The sequence below is a fragment of the Chiloscyllium plagiosum genome, unplaced genomic scaffold (assembly GCF_037043375.1).
Source record: "Chiloscyllium plagiosum isolate Xiang-an unplaced genomic scaffold, Cpla_swu_hap1 HiC_scaffold_16, whole genome shotgun sequence".
Taxonomy (NCBI): Eukaryota; Metazoa; Chordata; class Chondrichthyes; order Orectolobiformes; family Hemiscylliidae; genus Chiloscyllium; species Chiloscyllium plagiosum.
Window position 1 is genome coordinate 44,081,272 of NW_028270154.1, and position 21,582 is coordinate 44,102,853.

A 21,582-nucleotide genomic window follows, 5' to 3' on the forward strand; every position below is an offset into this window, starting at 1 on the left:
GCGTCAATTTGTCAGAAGAATGCAACGACATATGCCCTGAGTTCGGAGGGAGCAAAAAAACTTCTGTTAAAAGTATTAATATTTGCACTAGCTCCCATAGTGGGGAGATTGGTTTTCAATTTTGATATTATTGATTGTTATACTATATGGCATTATAATATATACAGTGTAGTTACTAGCAATTACCATTTACATTTAATCAATAAAATAATTCAGTGTAAATGCAATTTCAATTCTAATTTTAATTATATTAGCAGACCTTAAACACCTGGCTATTTTTGCATGTGTGCATGGATGAAAGTGGTGACCAGAGGGACAGGGTATTCTATAGTTAGTGTGCAGATACCTTGGATAGTTGTGACTGGAGAAGTTTATAGATGTAAGGCAAGGTCATCAAGGAATTTGAAAACTATGAGAATTTAAAAATTGGGGTGATGGAGATCCAGCAAAGATTGCTTACAATGGATAAAGGCAAAAGGCTCAGTCTGAGATTAGTATGTAGCCGGTTTACCAACTAAATTGACGTTAGTTCAAAATCATTAAATTTGTTAAGAACCTTCTCATAAAGATTTCAGCATTATCCTTTCCATTAATCAAATGTATTCTGAATCTGGTTTCCTTATTTTGCTCCACAACATTGAGAGCTGATGGGGTAGGCATGCCAGATAGCTTTATTTATAATCTATTAAATCATACATTTCCTTGAAATTAATTCCAAGCAGTCTGTATTTTAAAAATACAAAAACATCGTTTCCAGTGTTTGCACCCTCATCCCCACAGTCTGGTAATTAATAAAAGTCTCTGAAATTGAGCTATGATTGACATTGGAGTGGGGGAGGGGAAGGGAAGGAGGCGGCAATGTGGTCTGCGCAGGCGCCATCGGCGTCTTTGCTGCGGACACAGCCCCACGCAGGCGCAGTGGTGGCACGTGACTTAGAACTTCCGGTCCGCTGGGGCGATCTCCACGCTTTGAAAAGAAAAGAAACGGAAGGAGACGCGCTGTTAACGGGCGTTCTGTGGTCGTTAACGTATCAGAGTTAGTGCTTACTTGAGGTTTTTTTCCAAGTCGCTATCGCCTTGTTTTCGGTAAGTGGTCTTGCGCAAGGCTTCATTCTTATTTTTTTGAATCGTGTTCGCTTGAAAAAGGCGAATGCGCGGCTGATTGAGACGTGCGCGCGGCCTCTGCGCCGTCGAGGCCTCGTTTTCCCGGCGGCGCCTCGCTCGACCTTTTTGTTTCTTTTAGTCGACGGCTCTCTCCCATCCGGGTCTAGTCGCGGCTCCTCAGCGCGAGGAGTTTGCTGGAGGTTGCTCTGGAGAGCTTTTGTTTTTGCTCAATTCTGTCAAACGTTGGGATGCCGCTTGGTGCCGATTTGAGGCCTAATGACCTACCCCTCCCCCACCACCTGCCGCCCACATCCTCCTGGGGTTTCCACAAAGCTGGGACTTGCCCGCTTTGTATTTTTATTACACTAAAGAGAGTGAAAAGGGCCAGAAAGAGTGTGCTTCCCGTCGACACTGCGAGTTTTATGTTAATTAGTAATTTTGCAAATGGTTGTGTCTGATTGTATAGTTTTCATATTGAGTGTAGATGGAAACTAATTGGTTCGCGTCTCAGCAGTACCTGAGGCACTAATATGGTAAACGTAATTCCGAAGAAGTGATCAGAAAATGATGACGAAACAGAATCGACGTCGATGTCCTTTTTCTTTGGCCGCTAGTTTGTTATAATGCATTCTGTGGTTAAATTGATTTAGTAGACAACTTTTGGTTGTCTAGTCCCTATGCCAAAGTACTCATGTTACAAAGTTTAAAAGGTCTATCCAATTCACAGCCCTTTTCTTCCCTTTTTTTAATCTATACTTTATTGGACTTGCACCTTGAACTCAATTGTGGATATATGCATGCTGGTTTCAGGTATGCTTATTAGAATAACAGTTTCTCATTCTGGTTGGAAGTATGTTCTAACTAAGTTTGGATCCATCTGACTGGGACTGCTGCTGTTTCAATCACTGGTCTGTACATCTCAGGTTTGGTACAATTCTTCCTTGGTAATTAATTATATACCTCTACTTTGTCAGAAAATGCTTGTATTATATTTGTTCTATGATTGTCTTTTTCCCTTGTTGTTTTCTTACTTTAATCCACTTAAAGTTCAGACCACTGTAGTTTTCCTGATCAGTTGATTCTCAAACCTCGGTTAGTACTTGAGGAAGATTCAAGGTCATTGTGGGTTAATGTAGAATTATTGGTGCAAATTTACTTTTTCTAATTAAATCTAAAGAAAAGGAAAGAATTTTCAGCTACCTCATTATTGTGATGTATCTTTGAATATGTCAGAGAAATTACAGCTGTCCTTTCTTCGCGGAAGAGAAAGTAATGAATTTTGATTACAACCCAATGTTGAATTTGTGCCTTGAGTCCAAATTACAATGTACCAGTCTGTCTCCAAAAAGTCTGCTAGTCAATAACTGTACTGACCTGGACCAGTTCTGCGTACTCAGGGGTACTCTGTTTGAACTACTGTGGATATGTGACCATTGGCACATCTACATGTTGATCCAACCAAGTTCTAAAAGCAATTTGATTTTCAGATCTTGGTAAAACTTTAGTTGATTACTGGCTTTCTACATACCTTTCTAGAGTTCATTTGATTATGTCAGTATAATAATACCTCTTTGCACTGGCGGAGAAAAAATGATGTGGCTCAGTGGATATCACTCTTGAACCATGGCATGATGGATTCAAGTCCCACAGGCTAGATTTCGTAATTTGATTGAACAAAATTTAAACTGTAGCTCTACTGTCATATTGTGGAGTACTGCATGGTCAAAGATGCTCTCTTAAAGTATTACTTATCAATCAACCAGCATTGCTTTATATTTAAAAAGCTGGTTATCAGGGGAACTTGAGTTCAGATGGCAATGTTTCCTGCATTGTGAAATAATGATTCTTTCAAATTTTTTCATTGGTTGGGTAGTATTTTGGGGGCATTTGAGGTTGAGAAAGAATCTGTGAATTAGTGTTTATTATGCAAAGCATATCCTGGATAACTTCTGAATGATTCACTGCAAATAAACCATCTTTTAAGTTTGTTCTGTCTGATGTATTGGCTGCTTGAATGTAAAAATATGTTGAAATTGTCTGATTCAGGATTTTTAAAAGGAAAACTTGTTACATCGTTGGAAAGAAGTCATGTCTAGTTCAGAAACTGATGGATTTGTTATCCGGGTCCGTGGATTACCCTGGTCATCTGCTGCTGAGGAAGTTTCACGCTTTTTTTCTGGTATGTAAGGTGAAAAAGTGGACCATATTTTTGTAAGCTTAAAAATGGGCAATGAAAATGTTATTTGTGTAAACATATCAAGAATCAGTTTGCCATATGTATTCCACAAGAATAATGTTGTGAAGTGCATGTTATTAACTTGTATTGCTTTGTTATTTTTGGAGGCGTTTTCAAAGATGGAGCTGAAACTATTAATGTAACTTTGTCTTTCAGTAATGCACTAAATATGGAATCTGGTATGATGCAATTTTCAGTTAGCGATGACCAGTTTACATTCCTCATGATTAAAGTTTCAAGTTCACTGTATTTGAAATAAGTTTTTAAACTTGGTTTTCAAAATCAGTCAAAAGTCCTGACGTGGAGCTTTTAGGCTATTTATTATTAACAGATTTGGGCGGCACGGTGGCACAGTAGTTAGCACTGCTGCCTCACAGCGCCAGAGACCTGGGTTCAATTCCCGCCTCAGGCGACTGACTGTGTGGAGTTTGCATGTTCTCCCCGTGTCAGCGTGGGTTTCCTCCGGGTGCTCCGGTTTCCTCCCACAGTCCAAAGATGTGCAGGTTAGGTGAATTGGCCGTGCTAAATTGCCCGTAGTGTTAGGTAAGGGGTAAATGTAGGGGTATGGGTGGGTTGCGCTTCAGCGGGGCGGTGTGGACTTGCTGGGCTGAAGGGCCTGTTTCCACACTGTAAGTAATCTAATCAGATATACGCTTTCTGAAAAGTGAAACTTTAAAATGAGTATGTTAAAATTTAGGTGGCAGTCGCATTCACTTCGAGATCACTTAAAGTTTGGGTTAAGTTTAAATAGTGCTCGAATTGCATTGTCATAGTTCCAAAACTTTGCCAATCCATTATTTTATTTTTTCTCTGAAGAAATATCACTAATAGCATTGCTTTCCCCAACACACTTCTACTGTCATCAATCTCGTTTTATTTCAAAAATTCAAAATGATGCTACCCTGCCCAAAAAGTAATTAAAGTTGAAGCTGGCATAACAAAACTCTTCCTGCTCTTCTCTTCCCCACCTCCACCCCCTTTCTGAAGACATTTTTTCTTAATTATTGCATAGGTGACTTAGCAGCTACAGTGCAGCTCAAGTAGTTAATGTTCAAGTCTTCCTGAGTGTTTTCAGGCGTGCAGTGCTTCATCCTGTCCTCACTGTAATTTTCCCTAGTCTTATCCAACTGAATCATGTTAAAATGGGACATCAAAGTCTAGATTGGCAGAGTGAATGTAAACAAATGAAAGGGCCATTGTTTGGTAAATCCTAACACTTTTAAAGTAAAAACTAGATTTGGTCAAGTAGAAACATCAATGCAGTTGCACTGAATTCAAGCCTGTGGAATAGATGCAGTGGCATGGTTTGAGGATCGGTCAATGAAAGCATGAATAATTGGGGTATGTTGGTAGTTTGTAACTTGCAAGTTGAGGTAGATTACAGTCCATGCTTGTTCAGTTATTTTGTCAGTGACTTGATTGCAACAGAGTTTATTATATTCGTATAGTTCATTGACAAAGTAAAGTTAGATGGAAGGGTGGAGTGGGCAAAAGTGACTGAAATGTAAAGATCAGCAAAATTAGTGGGGGATGATTTTTTAAAAACTAGATTGGTAATTTCTATATGCAGAGGGAACTGTTAATGAAAATGAATTGTTAAATGAAGAGCACAGTTTTGCTCTTCACACTAATAAAGTGTGACTGCTTGTGAGGTTACAGAGCAGATTCCTCAGATTATTACTTGGACTGTAGAATTTTAATGAAAAAGATAGTAGAAGGACCTATCCTCTTTGAGGAACCCATAATCACGCTGTAGATAGTGGGGACTGAGAGGAATCTCTTTTTGGGTTCTGGTATTCTTGAAACGAACATAAGTGAAATCTGCAATATTTAGGTACTAGATGTGCCCTTGGTAGTGTAGTAATCTTGAAGGCTGTGACTAAGAGCTGGAAAATGGGTTACTTTTGGCTTCTAAATTGTAAATATCCATAATTGAGATTAATTATGACTTGGAAAAAATGTAATAATACAGTATAATTGCTGTGATTAGCCAAACTCTGAAAACATCTGATGATTTCTGGTATCTTTGGGGTCCTTGTGTCTCTGTTTAATGTAGAGTGTGCCAAGGTAAGTAGGGTGTAAAAGGAAGACTCTGTAATGTCAGAAATTGAATGGACCTAGCATTTCAGAATGTTCATGTATAAGGAGAGCAGTATCCAGAAGATGAAAATCAAGGTTATTAAGTCACATTTCTAATGATTCAAAATTAACTTCACAGGTTGAGGTAACCTTTTTTTTAAGCAAAATGTCTCTAACATTGGGCAAATTTACTAGCCATTTGGCTACCTTGATGTCTAACCATCTGTCTGTATTAGAAGGCCTGGGTTGAAGTACCGCTTACTCCATAGGTGTATCATGAAATGACTGATTTTTAAAATGACGTGATCTTTGTATCCTATTGAGGTGCCTTGTGGATTTACTTCCAGATATTATTGAGATTCCTGGATTAAGGTTGAGACAAATTCTGAAATCTTTAATGGAATTTAGTATGAGTGATTATAGATATCGTAACTTTTACATTTCAGATTGCAAAATCTTAAATGGGAATTCTGGAATTCATTTTACGTATACCAGAGAAGGCCGCCCAAGTGGGGAAGCATTCATACAACTGGAAACTGAAGATGATGTCAAAATTGCAATGAAAAAAGACAAAGAAAGTATGGGGCATAGATATGTAGAAGGTAAGTTCATGCTTGAGCATCACTAAAAGGCGATCAATTAAACCCTTTCAACTTGCACTCATCAGATCCAGAAGAAGAAACTTAAGACTTCAGTGAAGGGACTCTCTTTTGTTCAGAATGAGAAAAGGGTGCTGATTGAGCCATAATTGGTAACCAGGCTGACATTCTGCAGGTACAAAAACAGAAAGCCCTAGAGAAATTCGTGTCTAGCAGCATCTGTGGAGAGAAAACAAGAGTTCATGTTTCGGTTCAGTGACTCTTACTTACACCATATACTGGGCAGCTGCTTTACAGAAGACCTACACTGTATTTGCAAAAATCATTCTGAGCTTCTGGTTGCCTGCCACTTCGGCACACTACTGCGTTCCCTGGCCAACATCTGTCTTGGGCTTGCTGCAGTTCTCCAGTGAAGCTCAGCATGCACAGTGTCATTTCCACTTGGGGATCCTGCTGCCTTCCAGTGCTCAATATAAAGGCCAAGTAATTTTGGGCCTGAGCACTTTGTGCCCGTCCCCGTCCCCCGTCCCCACATGCATATGCACACACCGGACCGCTTCATATAAGGGCTGCTTTCGCCACACGGATTTTCAACTGGTTGATGGCCTCCACCAGCAGCTTTTCTTTCTCCCTTGCTCATGATTAGACCTGAGTTGCTCCAGCTATTTTTGTTTTGTTTTTAGATTTCCAGCATCTACAATTTTTTATTATTGTTTAATATTCTGCAGGTATTTGTTTTAATACCATCATGGTAGATAGTGAAATTTGATTTAATTAAAATCAGGAATTCCTTAATTACCACCACCTACCTCCTTGGCTGATGAGTGCGTGCCAAGGGCACAGACTGTTCTCTGGATGGAGGATTTAAATGTTCATCAACAAGAGTAGCTGATTAGCACTACAGATGGTCACAGATGTACAGCATGGATGCAGACCCTTCAGTCCAACTTGTCCATGCCAACTAGATGTCCTAAACTAATCTCGTCCCATTTGCTAGCATTTGGCCCATAAGCCCCCTCAACCCTTCCTATTCGTATACCCATCCAGATGCCTTTAAATGCTGTAGTTGTGTCAGCCTCCACCACTTCTGGCAGCTCACTTCCATACACTCATCACCCTCTGTGTGGAAAAAGTTGTCTGTATGGTCCCTTCTAAATTTTTCACCTCACTGTAAACCTATGCCTTCTAGTTGTGGACTCCCCCAACTTGGGGAAAAGACTCTCATGATTTTATAAACCTCGATAACTAATTGATCAAGCTGCTGAATCAGTAAGGTCCGAGACTATGTATGCAGCAGATCCAAGGAGACGAGTGAAAAACTACTCTAACTCCCCTCACCAGTGTATCTGATGCAAATACATCTGTCAATGAGATTATTGTTTGAAGGCATTGACTACATTCTGGCAATAGCATTGAAGACCTCTAATTCCAGAACTGGACACTCTTATTCCAGTACAGTTACAACAGTAGTGCATAACTGGTAGTATGGAAAATTGCCCATGTGTGTGCTATGCTTGGAAAGTAAGACCAATTCAGCCGGGCAATTACTGCCATATCAGCGTATTCGCAACCATCAACAATGTAATGGAAGGTATTATTGACATCCTTATGCGGCAGTACTTAACAATAACCATCTCAGTTACGCATAGTTTGAGTTCCTCAAGAATTGTTTGGCTGTTGACCTCATTCCAGCCTTGGTCCATTCGTGGACCAAAGCTGAACTCCGAATGAGGTGAGTATTTGACCAAAAATGACATTGAAGAGCTTGAAAATTGCAGTTAGGAGGCACAATGGAATACTCTGGAGTCATATTTGCCACAGAGGTGTAGTTGTGACTATTGGAGGTTAGTCGTCATTGAATTCATTGTATGGCCAGTGGGAATTTTCATTGATTCCACAATGTTCAACATAGTTTGCCATCAGTATTCACTGCCTTTACTATAATATCAGTAGTGCGTAACGTCTATAAGATGCACTGCAGTAACTTAAAAGGCTGTTCTGACAGCAATGTTCAAACCTGCCACTTAGAAAGACAAGGGAGGACCGATGTACCAATGTGTTCCCCTCCAATTACACATCATCTTGACTTGGGATTATATTGCCATTCCTTCAGCACCACTGGGTCAAAATCTCAGGTCTCAATCCTGAAAGACAGTAGTTGTCCTTGAACCTCAGCTTACCACAAGCTTCTTGAGAACAATTTGAGATGAGTAAGTGTTGGGCTAGCTAATGATGCCATGTCTTATGAAAAAATAAAAAATTGTATTCGTGATGAGATGTGCCTTTAAAAGTGATTTTATTTTGTCCTATTTCTCTTGAGAGACATTGTAAATCTAGTGCTGAATGTGTTTGCTCCATGGAAAATAGTAAATAACTTTTGGATTTTTAAAAGAAGTAGACACAAGAATGAGGGATGGAGTCAGGCTCTCAGACCCAAGGGTTTAGTTTTGCTTTGTTATTGAAACTGGGGTTGTGGAATGAAACTGCCAAGTACAGCTTTGCTGCAAAAGCTTGAGTTCTCTTTCTGCTGCTAGATTCATTCTGTCAGTGTTTCTCCTTCTGGACTGGAGAAGATTGCAAGTGAGGGAAATCAGTTTTGCTGAATTTGTTGATGTGATAAAATTGTCAATTTTCTTTTTTTTGGTTTTGTTTTTTTAATTTAGTGTACGGATGAAGTATTTTGCTTAAAGCCTCATAACTTAATCAATTTAATCGCATCTGGAACAGTGTCTTACCCTTGCCTATTAAATAAGATAAAATTATTGTCCAGACTACCTTGGCATGTTTTGAGGGGGTTTAGTCTGTTTGATAGCATAGTGAACGATGCTGAGTTAACACATGATTAAGCAATGATTATCTACTTGATTTTGGGATTCCTATTTCTCAAACATTTCAGATTTAACTGCTTGCTTTTCTAAAATGATTTCTTAAACTTTTTTTTAAACCTAGTATTTAAATCTAACAACATTGAAATGGACTGGGTTTTGAAGCACACTGGCCCCAATAGTCCTGATTCCTCAAACGATGGCTGTGTTCGTCTTAGGGGGCTGCCGTTTGGCTGTAGCAAGGAGGAAATAGTACAGTTTTTTACAGGTACAAAAAGCAGATTTTTTTAAACTAATTCATTTTAGTAAATTGGCTGTCTTAAGTGGTTTTGTTAAATTAATCACTTTCTATGTCTAATCTACAAATTAGTTTTAAGATTAAATAAGTTGATTTGTATTCACTTCCAGTTGATAAGGTAATCTTTTCTATATTTTACTTATCTGAATTTTATAACATTGTTTAAATGTGATGTAATGTATTAACTATGCAGTCAAGTAATTAATACTCAAATTCCTGCCCCAGTACAATTTTCTGTTTTTTTTTGCACTTAATGTAGTAATTTACTCTGGTGATGAGTGAGTGTCTCTCACTGGTTCAGATCAAGATTAGAGTTGTTAAAATTGCTTTCAAAATGTTTTATAGTCACATTATCCAGGAGAATTCACCCTTAAGTCTCTCAAGTTAGTGACATCTAACTTGTCACTTGCCATCTATTCTGTCACAAAAGTCTGATTTCTGAAATCTGTTCAGAGAAACTGAGAATTAATCTTTTCATAGTCTTTTTATTCTTAATCTTTCCTTCGGTATTGTCAGAATCCCACCAATTCTTCCTAGCATTTTAGAAACAGCAGCTTTGTTAAAATAAGGCAGGTAATTAATGGATATTTGTTGAAATGCGAAGCTAAACATGTCTGGATTTTAACTTAGTTTTCTAAATTGGCAACAATCAGACGTGCATCAAGACACGTTTAAAACAGATTTCCAGAAGTGCTTTTAAAGTAGCTTCCACACAGTTTATTCATTTATTTTAATAATTCCTTTTGCTCATCTTAATGAAACTAGTATAATCATTTGCTTTGGTTCTGTAGCTCCATTTGTATTAGAGAAAAACTCCAATATGTCACTGAAGTTTCTGAAGGCTTCTGGATAACCATTTGAATAAAACTGTATGAGTTTAAGTGGATTGATAGTCTGTGCACTGATCTGTGTTCACTTTTTCTTTCCCTAATCATTCCCCCTCACCCCCTTCCAAAATTGTGTGTGGGTGTCCACTCACTCCATCTCTTCTCCCTTCATGTCAAGGACTTTTTTTAAAAAAAAACAAGAAAATCCTACAGTTGGTTTATTCTTGGTCTGATCTAGTGTTTGTAGATTTATATAGTATACTTAAATCTATGAAGGTATCAATTTTTTATATTTAATTGCTAAGTTTGTTTTATTAGAAATTTAATGATATTTAAATGTGGGTAACATGCTGATAATATGTGCCAAAGTGGTACAACAAGCAAGTTTAACATATCAAATACTGATCTGAGCTTCTGGAGGCAACAAGTGAAGGCTGATTGCTTACCAGTAAGTGGGTGAAGAAATTAATGGGGGAGCACTGACTCAGCTTCTGAAGGCTGTAAGCAGGAGCTTCATTGACCATCTCACCAGGGGAAGATGGTGTGCTTGGCTGCCATGTGTTAGGCTAGTAAGAAACTTGCCAAGCCTTTTTTTTTTTTTGAAACTAAATGTTTTATTTCTGGGCGAGGTGAAGGGTAGAAAGCCACTGTTGACAGCTCTTTGAGACATTCCTACATGTGCAAGGCAAAATGTAGCCTGATAATTTTTCCCATTGGTTGTTCAGGTAATTGTATCATATCATGCAACTTGGAACACTGCAGCCCACAAAAGCTGTTCATTCAAAGCATGGTGTCATAAGCCAAGAGCTGCTGAGCCGATTGAATGTGGTCTCAGTACTGCAGAGTGAATTTCCACTCCTGGCATTGCATGTGTGAACGTCAGATGAGAACAGGTTGTACTTGGCTGTGATGGCCCCACAGTCCAAAAGTGCACACCGATTTGCACATGGCAAAAAGACCACTTGGGTGAGGCATCTAACACTGGTGGAACTGATGAGTTCCTGAAATTGAGGATGGGGGAATGTGCTTTGATTTTAGTTGCTATATTTTGACCTCTTGAGTCAATCTAATGCAGCTGCTTTCAATTTACTGGGGAGGAAAGAAAACTTGACTGTTTAGTTACATTGTGTGTTATTTTGAATTCCTATTTTTTTCTGACACTAAAATTTGGGAAGTATTTTAATTGTATTTTTAAATAATAATTGCTTTGTTCTAAGATGTTATGTGACACGTGGCTGTGCTGCAACCCAGGGAATTCCCTCTGGTTGTTTAGGTTCTGACATTTTTTACACAGCATGATTGTCACACAACACTTTAGTGCATTTTAATTTTGAGCTGTAACTTGCAGTAGTTTACATTTTTATAAATGCTACGTCATAAGTAATAATTAGGCATGTGCACCCTTTAATGCTATCCCCTACTGGGGTTATTTGTCCTTGGGTTGAAGGGTTGGAAATCGTGCCAAATGGGATAACATTGCCGATGGACTACCAGGGGAGGAGCACGGGGGAGGCCTTCGTGCAGTTTGCCACACAGGAAATAGCTGAAAAGGCTCTAAAGAAACACAAGGAAAGAATAGGGCACAGGTGGGGATGGATGGATGAGTCACTTTTCTTATGGTATATGATTGATTTGTTATCTAGTACAACTGTTTTGGTATGGCGAATGTTTCACCTGGATGCATTGTTGTTTAGGTTTTAAGTACTTTTATCACAATTCGCACCTTTTGATACCATAAGAAAATGTGATTAAGCACAATTTAAAAGCTCTTTAAACACATTGTTACACTAATTTTTGTTGTAATTGTCACATGTTGAGTATTTGTGAAATGAAACTGAAATACTGGTAATCTGAACCTGAAAAGCTACTTGCCATCATAGCTGATACTTTTGCTGTGTCATACAATTAATATACAACCTATTGGATGTTTTGAATGTCGAGATAATTATCTGCTTTTCCACATTTGAAATTATTAATGGCTCATGGCTTAATATGTAATTAAGCTTAATGACCAGTTTGTTGCTAATAAAATAACTAAGGCAAATAGCTTTTCAACATAGTTGTTATTTAAGTTTACTGTTCAAAGAAGCATGTCCAACTTTGGTTCTGTCATTGGACAGTTGAGTATCCAAGTATTCTTCGCAGTGTTTTTTGCAGAAATTGCCTTTCATTCCTGAGACCTCTTTTATAATTTTAATAAGTTGGGATGAAGGTCTCCCTTTCTGGCTATGAAAGGAATTATTTTCCTGTTTGCATTAAATTTCCTTAAATTAACCACTGCTTTGAGGATAATATACTTGCTGTTTGCTTACCTGAATATTAACTAAGAATTATTAGTAATGATGATGGAAAAGATTTGTCAATGTGTAGTTCGGGGGTGTTGTGGTTTTATTTCAGGCAGAGTGCCACAGTGATGTGAGCATTATGTTCCTCCTGCCCTGTAACAGACCAAACACAACAAGTAAATGTGAGATTGTAATTATTTTCTCATTTTGGAAGATTGCTGTGTACAGAAACCTAATGTCCCCAAATTGACTCTAGTCTGTTTAGTCTCCAGAATATAAATAGGATCATGGTAGGACAGTTGGTTGTATTGGTGCACATCTTTGTTTTCCATTTTTTAGCAGATGGTTTCATTGTACACTGCAGTCTACACTTGTTTGCACGAGTCTTGATTATAGAAGTCTTGGGGAAAGCTATTAACTTGGTGTTCTGCATATTTTGAAAAATGTCCACATGTGACCGTTATGCATTCTTCTGTCTCAACTGATTGGATCCAGTTTTGATGCCACGTTGTAGATCTTTTCTGTTAGCCAAGAGGGAAAAGGATTTCAGCTGAAGGATAGTGTCTGAGTCTATTCGGATCTCTTAGCAATTATAAATGCACCAAAAAGTTGACTTTAAAGTTAATGTGCTGGAAATAGATTTTGTATTTCATATATCGATGTTTTTTTTATTAAAAGTTCAAATTGAATCTAAAATAGTATCATTGGTAGGCTTAGTTGGGATTTTTTTTTGCTTAGCACACCGTTTGGAAGATGTGATTAGGAAGAAAAATCACATTGCCCAGCATGGTAAATATTCTACTGGAGCAGTTTGAAGGCTTTCAGAACTTCTGTAAGAATTATTTGCAGCAAGTCCCTCTAAGATGCAGCACATCTTGAGTCTCAGCAGTTAGTTCTTTAGCAGTGTAAAGCTGTGCTGTTTAGAGGTTAGGTTGAAATGAGATGCGCAGCATTGTTTGGATGTGTAACACTGCTGGTTAGCAAATGGGTTTTGCCATGTCCTTTTTGGATAGCTTAAAATTAATGAGGTGCTTTACTAGTCATTTATGCAGCACAGAATTGGCATTATCTTGATTTGACAACTGGAAGACTATTGGGTGTTCCTTTGTTCCAAGATTGTTGCTACTTTAGTTCTCCAATGCCCAGTCAATAAACTGTATCCTATTTGTACATGGAGTTTGAACAAACGATCACTAATGTCATTTCCTGAAGATGAAATGTCTTTATTCTTTGAAATAAATTATCTCCACATAAAAAGCCTCTGTGCCATTGCTTTGATTACCATGTTTGACTACTTGTAAAAGAACAAAAATTGAAATTTGACTGAGGGTTTATACCTTATCAAAGTAAAGTTGAGAGTCTCTAAAAGGACAGTGTCATGATTTTTCAACTCCTCTCTTGATCCTGTGTTGCATTTTTATGTGGACATTGGAAGTCATTCAAAGAGCAAAGAATATTTTCTTCATAAAAGTTAATTATTAGTTTAAGCCCTTCTAAATGGCAACTTAGGTTAGAATTGCTATGTCGTTTGTTCTGTTTGTTTAAAAACCATTTTAAGTTGCATTTTAAGAATGCTTCATGTTTACCCAATTGCCAAAGTATGGACTCCAGTTGCATGATTAAAATTTTGGTTAAAGTAAAAGTTTCTATGGTTTTGTTCCAGTATTTGAACTTGCAACTTGGGGATTTTTAAGTGTGGAATACCCTTTGTAAATTACTTTGTAATTTTACATAGTATTGATGATTCAGTTGTAATGGGGCTATTCTTAAAATGTCAGTTAGTAGATGAAGGGTTTGGTCCTTGGCTCAAATTTTCTTGTGTGGGCAATACATGGTTAGGATACTTCAAATTAGTGTATAATTAGCAATGTTGTTCTTGTAACTAGTTTGCATACGAGCAAAGACTGAAATGTTTAAATACAATGTATAATCCTTTAGGTACATTGAAATTTTCAAGAGCAGCCGGGCTGAAGTGCGCACCCACTATGATCCTCCCCGGAAGTTGATGTCTGCTTTAAGACCAGGTCCTTACGACAGACCGATGACTGGGAGAACTTATGGTATTCCTAGAGGATCTTATGAGAAGATGAGACGTGGAGTGTATGGTGGCGGTGAGTCAACTCATGAATATTGATCATGTTTGAGTATTTTAATGTTCAGGCAGTTTTAAAAGGGATCAGGAACTACTTTCCAGGATAACATTGAAAACTGAATTGATTTGAACGATTAAGCAGGGAATTCTGACGCTTTTATGTATGTCTTATTGATAATGAAATAGCTAAAGTGCCTTTAGTTTTGTTACTTAATTGTTTTGTGTTCACTAATAGACACTTGATGAACTTGATTATTTAAAACTCTGCTTCGAAATGCTATAATGTAAATTTCTCAGTTTTAGTAACTGTTTCAATCCACATCGGGTCCATTTGCAGTTGCTGTATTAGCAGGCTCTGCATCAATTCAGGATTTTTAACGTAAGCACTCAATTTCTGTTCAGGTTATGCAAGTTATGATGATTACAATGGATATAGTGATGCATATGGCTATGGGACAGATCATGGATATGGACGAGATCGGGGTGAGTTTTTCTAAGCTACATTTTGTAGAGAATGTGTGAAAATATGTTCTATTATTCCATAACACTACTTTTATTAACAGGAATAACTGCGCAAGCATATGCAAACAGTGATTCTACCTTCCAGAGTACAACAGGGCATTGTGTACATATGAGGGGCCTGCCATTTAGAGCGACAGAGAATGATATATATAATGTAAGTACTTCAAAATTTTCATTTATGTGGCTTAGGTGTTGGTAAAGTATGAAAGCAAAGCTCCCAGCTAAGTATGTATTCCATTTTTTTTAAACCTGGGAGCTCCTTAACAGAATACACTCATAACCTAGTTGCATAGAATAGTTTGTATTGGTTCTACATATAAGACAGCATGCAACTGATATCATCCTAAGGAGTTGTAGCTAAGATTCCGGGTAGGAGAGAAGGAAAAAACACTTCCATGCCTGCCCTGTTATGACACTGGTTTGTGTTTCAACATTTCACGTGAACTGATTTGTTACCCAAAAATTGTGTACTTGAATTTATTAACAGTTGATTCAGAGAATTTATGCATTTCGCTGAGGGTGGAATTAATCCAATTTGTAGACCCAAGGTTTTAAAACTTGGGCAACTTGTTTTTTCTCCCATGTCGAATTTAAATTATGCATCCAGGAAGTCTAGAAAGCATTGTCATAACAGTGGTGCAGCAGATTTTTCTAAGAATCCACTTATGTAAAATTGCTTGAAACTCCTTTTTATTGTTTTCTATTTCAGTTTTTCTCACCCCTCAACCCAGTCCGTGTCCACATAGAGATTGGATCTGATGGTAGAGTGACAGGAGAAGCTGATGTAGAGTTTGCTACTCATGAGGATGCTGTGGCGGCTATGTCAAAAGACAAAGCTCACATGCGTAAGTTGATGAAAGCTTTATATTAAATTGAAATGTTACTATAACCTTCTCTGAAATTTTTTCTTTTGCTTTTTAGAACATAGATATGTGGAACTTTTCCTGAACTCTACCTCTGGAGGCACTGCTAGCGCCTATGCAACTCAGATGTCAGCAATAGGTAAGTGAATATCAAATTCATTTGCAGCTCAACATTTTTCTTGGTAATTCTTTAATGTCTCGGGCCAGTGTGTATGAATGTTGGTTCACAAGATCAGCATGTATCTTAATATTTTTGGAAGTTGGAGTGTCTTGCAAATAAACCTGTAAAGAAATCTTATTTTAAAGGTTTGAGTTCAAATAACACCAGTAATTTTTGAATACTGTGTAAGGAACAGAATGTTACTATCAGTTTTTTTTTATTTGTAGCTTGTGGTATCCTGGATGTAAGTTTGCTAGCTGAGCTGGAAGGTTCGTTTTTAAAATAAGCCTTCCATCTCAGCAAGCAAACTTAAATCCAGAACCTCAACCTGAGCTACAAATCTTCTCAACTTGTGACATTCAGGTTATTTGCAGCATCTGTTAGAAGCACTGAATGCATGCAAAGAATATATATTCAGAATAGTATAATTTTGTGCTTGAATGGACTTCTAGCACTTCTGATATTTTGAGCACAGTATTCTATTACTATGATTTTCTCAGCAGAATTTGCCTTTTTTTACTTGCGCCTAACAGTTTGGTTAATTTTAATACATGGAAATTGATTATCAATCATTCTGAATAATAAAAAGCAGAATATGGCTGCAGCTACCATTTTGATAGAATTTTAAAATCTGTTATTCATTAATGCAAAATTAGTTTTTGCAATCAATTATAGGCACTGCATGTTAAAAGAACATCTATCCTGAGCTCTAAAATAAAACTAGGTTACATTCATAGAAGTTGTTAGTGAACTTGTAACCTTGCTTCACTGAGAGCAGTAAGTGGAGCATGAGTCACACCTGTGGTGACATTGGAGATAGTATTCTTTCAAGACATGTTACGCGAGTGTCTGTCTGTTTTTAGGAAGCCAATCAAGCTATGCAAGTCCAAGCTATGGTAGTCCTAACAGTCAACAACTAAGCACTGCGTATGGAGTTTATGGAAGTCAAGCAAGCTTGAGTGCATATGGTAAGTGACCAGTTACATTACTGAACTTTTATACACAGGAATCTCGTGTCCTCACAGTAGTTTTTCCAAGTTTCAAAAAAAAAAAACAATTTTTCATGAAACTGTTTTCCAGGCAGCCAAGCCGGGATGAATGGAAGTTACTATGGAACTGGAAGTAGAGGATCCATGGGGCTGAATGGCATGGGTGCAATGTCAAACATGAGTGGAGGATGGGGAATGTAACTTTTTTCACTATTTAACAGATACCAATTACCAGCTTAAACTTGGTTATGCTTATGAAATGTGAATTCAGTATACGCATTCCTTTCATTATGACTAGAATTCAGCATAAGCCTTTTCCTAGGTTGAGGAAAATTCTAGGGTGGCACCAGTGTGTTCATCACATGATTTTAGTTTGAGACCCAAGTTTCATTATGTAAGGTATTTTGGCACTAGTTGAACTTTTCATGCCTCTGACTTGTTGCGCATGTGCAGTGTACTGCTTCTGCAGGCTTGATTTGAATGCAAGAGCATTGTCAAGCGCACAAAGAAGGTTGGTGCAAGCAACATCAAGACACAATCTGGATGGCTTAACTGTAATAAATCTTGTACCCATTTAAATTCCCAGAATGTTTGAGATTGAAACCCTAAATTGTTAACTAATTGGCAGTGTCTTCTGGTTTATTGTATAAAAATGTAAAGTGTGGTAGTGCATTCATATTCAACAAAATTCTTTGAAACTTAAAATGAAAAACTATAAACACTGGTGAGTGTAAACTGAACAATTATGTGCTTATATTTGTTGCTTGACTTCTTTTTTTTATATTTGTCTAAAACAAGTCTCTGGTTTAATTTTTTTAGGAAGTGAAAATGATGAGAAGCATCTTTGGATGCTCTATGGCAAATAAAAATTTTAATGTAGAATTTTTCTTTAGACCGTTATTGTAGGGTTTAATCTTGGTCTTCAATATCAGAGACCTGACAAGTCACTTTTGTTCATATTTGTAAGGTGCGAAGTGAAAATAAACTCACTCAATAAAGCTTTGCCATTTTTAATTGTTGTGATATTTTTTAAAGTTGTGAATTTGTCCTTCATTATAGTATATCTTGTTGAATTTTTGATGTTTAAAAACTTAAAGCTTAGTCTTCTGAATGGATATAACTATTGTTTTCACGTCTTTTGTCAGAACCCTTGTTAAATAATTAAAAAGTTATTAGGGCTCGTTGCTCCTGTTTTTGTTAAGTCAATAGTGTATCTTGTTATGCATTTAATGGCATTCAGTGCATTTGATTAAATTCATAGAGCACTCTGGGTTTTTTTTTCTTTCCTGATTTGTCAATCTCTGAATTTTATTTATTTCAATACATACCAAGGGCAATTTCCTTGCCAAGTTTTTTTAAATCCATGTCTCTCCATGTACAGACATCTTGCTTGCTTTATCTGCCTGCTGTCTGTTGCCTTACCCAGTTTCCAAATTGTTACACTTCTAGCTTATCTGAAGTTCTGGCTGAAGTTGTTTTCAAAAGCTGGAAATCAGTCAGTTGCCAGATTAGCATTGGTTACAACTTCATAAGCCGTGACCCTTTTTTTTTCCCAATTATTTCCTTGTTTTCAGAGCAATGATCAGGATCTTTTCAGGTCAGCATGGAGGCATTTTCATGGGTGAAGCATTTATATCTCATTAACATGCACACTTAGATTGAGCAACTGACTATGGCTATTGTATATGGTCCAACTTAAAGGCCAATAGCAATCTGTATTGTGGGCAAATAAAGAAGACAATATTGACCCTTGCCTTTTCTAACCCTACAATTTTTAAGGAAGGAGGAAAACAGATCAGTTAGCCTGACAGTGTTAGAGGAAATGCTAAAGTGTATAAAATGCTTGATAACAGCAATTACAAAGTATTTAAGTTAGTAAGGGTTTAATGAAAGAAATGTCATGTAATCTACTGTATCTGATCTACTGTAGTTTTTAAAGAATGTAACTAGATAAATGAGAAGAATGGATGTGGTGTATTTAGATTTCAAGTAGGCATTTGATAAGATCCCACTAGGTTCGTGGGCAAAATGAAAGCCGGTGGAATTGTAGGTAACATGTTGTCATGGATTGAGACTTCATTGACTGGGAATAGATGGGTTTTCTCCAAAAATGTAGTAAACAAAACTAGGATAATGGAAGCCAATGCAATACTTTGTTTGTTTATGACTAAACTCAATGGGATTGATTGTGGAGGCTGGGTCACTAATTAAAGAAAAAAGATTTTTAGATACTAAAATGCATCTAGAAGAAAGGGAGAAATGAGAGATATGGTGTTTAGCAACAACAGGCAAAAGAGATTAGTTAAGCTTGGTATGGATGATTTGGACTGAAGGGTCTGTTTCTATGCTGTATGACTCAATAATTGACACAGGTTCTGGCTGGATGGTCTACTGTTGGTTCCTACTTCTAAATGTTGTCAAAAGCCTCATGAACTGGCTGTTTGTTTGTAATTAGTTTTGCCATGAGTATATTTAAAAACTCACCATATTTTTGAAAGAATTAAGTGGGAACAAGTGTCCAATAAAATAATCCCTTCCCTTTACCAGCAGCCAGCATAAGCCCAACACTCAGTATAGCTTTGCAATTCCACTAATTTTATTAGTGAAAGCTATGGTAAAACTTAAAACAGACTTGGTGAATTTACAAGAAAACCATCAAAAGTACTAATCAATGTTTTTATGGAAAACTTGATCATGGGCTTGTTGGTATAACATGTATTGGTAAGAACTTCTGTTTGGCCTACCAAGTAGAATTGACATAGTGCTGGCTTAGATTCATGACTTGGTCCTGCAGAACACCAGAAAAGCAATAGATTGTGAAGATTCTGTTTGAATCCTGAGCCTTGTACTTCATGGTTTAGTTAAACTACCTGTGCCCCATTGATGTCTTGCCACTAATTCGTTAGACAAGCAAGCCTGAAGGTTAGCTTGAATCTGCCTGCATATTAGCATAAAAGAATTGCTCATCAGAAACTCCGAGTGTAAAGATTGCATCTTTCGTTTCTTTTAGATAATGGATCAAATTGGAAAGTGGTTTAAATTAAGGACCTTTTAGATGGATTTAGTGGAACTCACCAAGTTGTGTTTATATTCCTTTGTTCAAGCAGTGGGGGAAGAATTTTAAGATTCTAGGGAAGTGGGGCTTTCGGCACAGTAAACTTCACCTCGCAACAGATTTGTTGATTATTCAGATGCAAGAAGTCAGCATGCCAGCATCTTTCTGGCTTCTGGGCAGGTGAATAGCTTCTGGGTTTATACCAGAAAGAAATGCCCACCCTGCAGCAAAGATGAGCTTTATTGGCTCTAACTAGTAACTGAAAAACTTTACAATTAGCGTGACAGCTGCCCAGCATCTTGCACAAAGAATTGAGAATTAACAAGATCCTGGAATGAAAAATCATGGGAAGCAAAGCAGCACCTCGTTGGATACTTTGGATTGCTGTTTAGTGTCCTTCCTGGGTATCTCTCCCTCCAGCAAATCATGCCAATGTTTGTGTTTAAGGGGATTAGTGTTTCAACTGGTAGTTGTTTGTTCAAATCTGCAAAACTAAAATTTGATTTACTTGATATAAATAGTTCTTCGTGAGCAAAAACCTAATCAGTGATTTCTGTTAAGCTGAATCTCTGGTAAATTGGGGGTTTTGAGTAATTTGATTAAATCTTTAACTTTTGTGACTCCTCTGGAAGTAGTGGGCTTCAAGTATTAGTAGACTTTGCAAGTGAGTCATGAAATCAGGTCTCCATTGTCACTGACACCAGACAATAATTTGAATATTTCCAAGATTTGCATGAATCAGTATGAAGTGAGGAATGCAAGAAAGGAAGGTGACCAATGAAAATGGTATCTAATTTCTTTGTAATAAATAGCTTAAGCATACTGTATAGACCCCTGCCCTGTTTAACCATTCAATATGATTGTGGTTTGATCTACTTGAATTCATTATTCCTGTCTGTTCTGTTGTTTTCTTAAAATAACAGGCTAGACTGTACTCGAATGATGGAATATCTATGCTGTAATGAGGTAAAGAATTCCAAAAAAATGCACTGCTTGTGAAGAAATTAGTCCTCATTTCATACTTGAATTAATTTGTTAGTAAAGACTGCCCCTCTGTTCTAGTTCCCCACAGGTAGGGGAACTGACCTGTTTTGTGACTGCTATGTGAAGCCCCTTTGGAATAGGGAAAATTAACTCAGCCACTCAATGAGACTCCAGTGGCTGTACTTCAGTACCATTGGTAACATTGTCTTATCTGGCCAGAGGTCTGCACTTGCTAGCGAGAAATTACTTGAGCTTAACCTAAAGGTCACCAACCCCAAGATGAGGGGAGCAGCTGAGAAGGTGGGATCTTCGTGGTAATTTTAGCTGGTGCAGACATTAAACCAGTGCTCATGTCACTTGGTTTGGCAGACCAGCTGTCAGGCACATGATTAACTGAATGCATGTCTGCTTGATTTTCTCCAGACACCAGGCTGCAGCATTTTTGTTTTTGAGTGGGTCACTTTTCATTTTCAAAATGAAATTGGATCGCAGCACTGATTTGTGTGCTAAGTATCTGTCCTTTTCCTGTAGTTAAAAGTTCATTCAGTTTTGATCCTGTCTGTAAGGAAGCTGAAGTCAAGCAACAAAAGTCTTGACCGCTTGTACACTTGATTTTAGGCATCAGAGCTAAAAATCTTTGCAGATCTTTATCTCAAACACTACA

General features: G+C 37.5%; 1 protein-coding gene across 1 annotated transcript; it reads left to right on the plus strand.

Annotated features, from left to right (window-relative positions):
• Positions 1 to 947: 947 nt before the first annotated feature.
• On the plus strand, positions 948 to 17,893 carry hnrnph1l (heterogeneous nuclear ribonucleoprotein H1, like). Its single transcript, XM_043703646.2, has 12 exons — positions 948 to 1,086; positions 3,151 to 3,283; positions 5,866 to 6,021; positions 8,968 to 9,111; positions 11,416 to 11,554; positions 14,192 to 14,364; positions 14,748 to 14,828; positions 14,909 to 15,021; positions 15,577 to 15,712; positions 15,789 to 15,869; positions 16,754 to 16,858; positions 16,971 to 17,893. The coding sequence occupies exons 2-12, from the start codon at positions 3,193 to 3,195 to the stop codon at positions 17,078 to 17,080; spliced, it is 1,329 nt and encodes a 442-aa protein (XP_043559581.1). The 5' UTR covers positions 948 to 1,086; positions 3,151 to 3,192; the 3' UTR covers positions 17,081 to 17,893.
• The last annotated feature ends 3,689 nt before the right edge of the window (positions 17,894 to 21,582 follow it).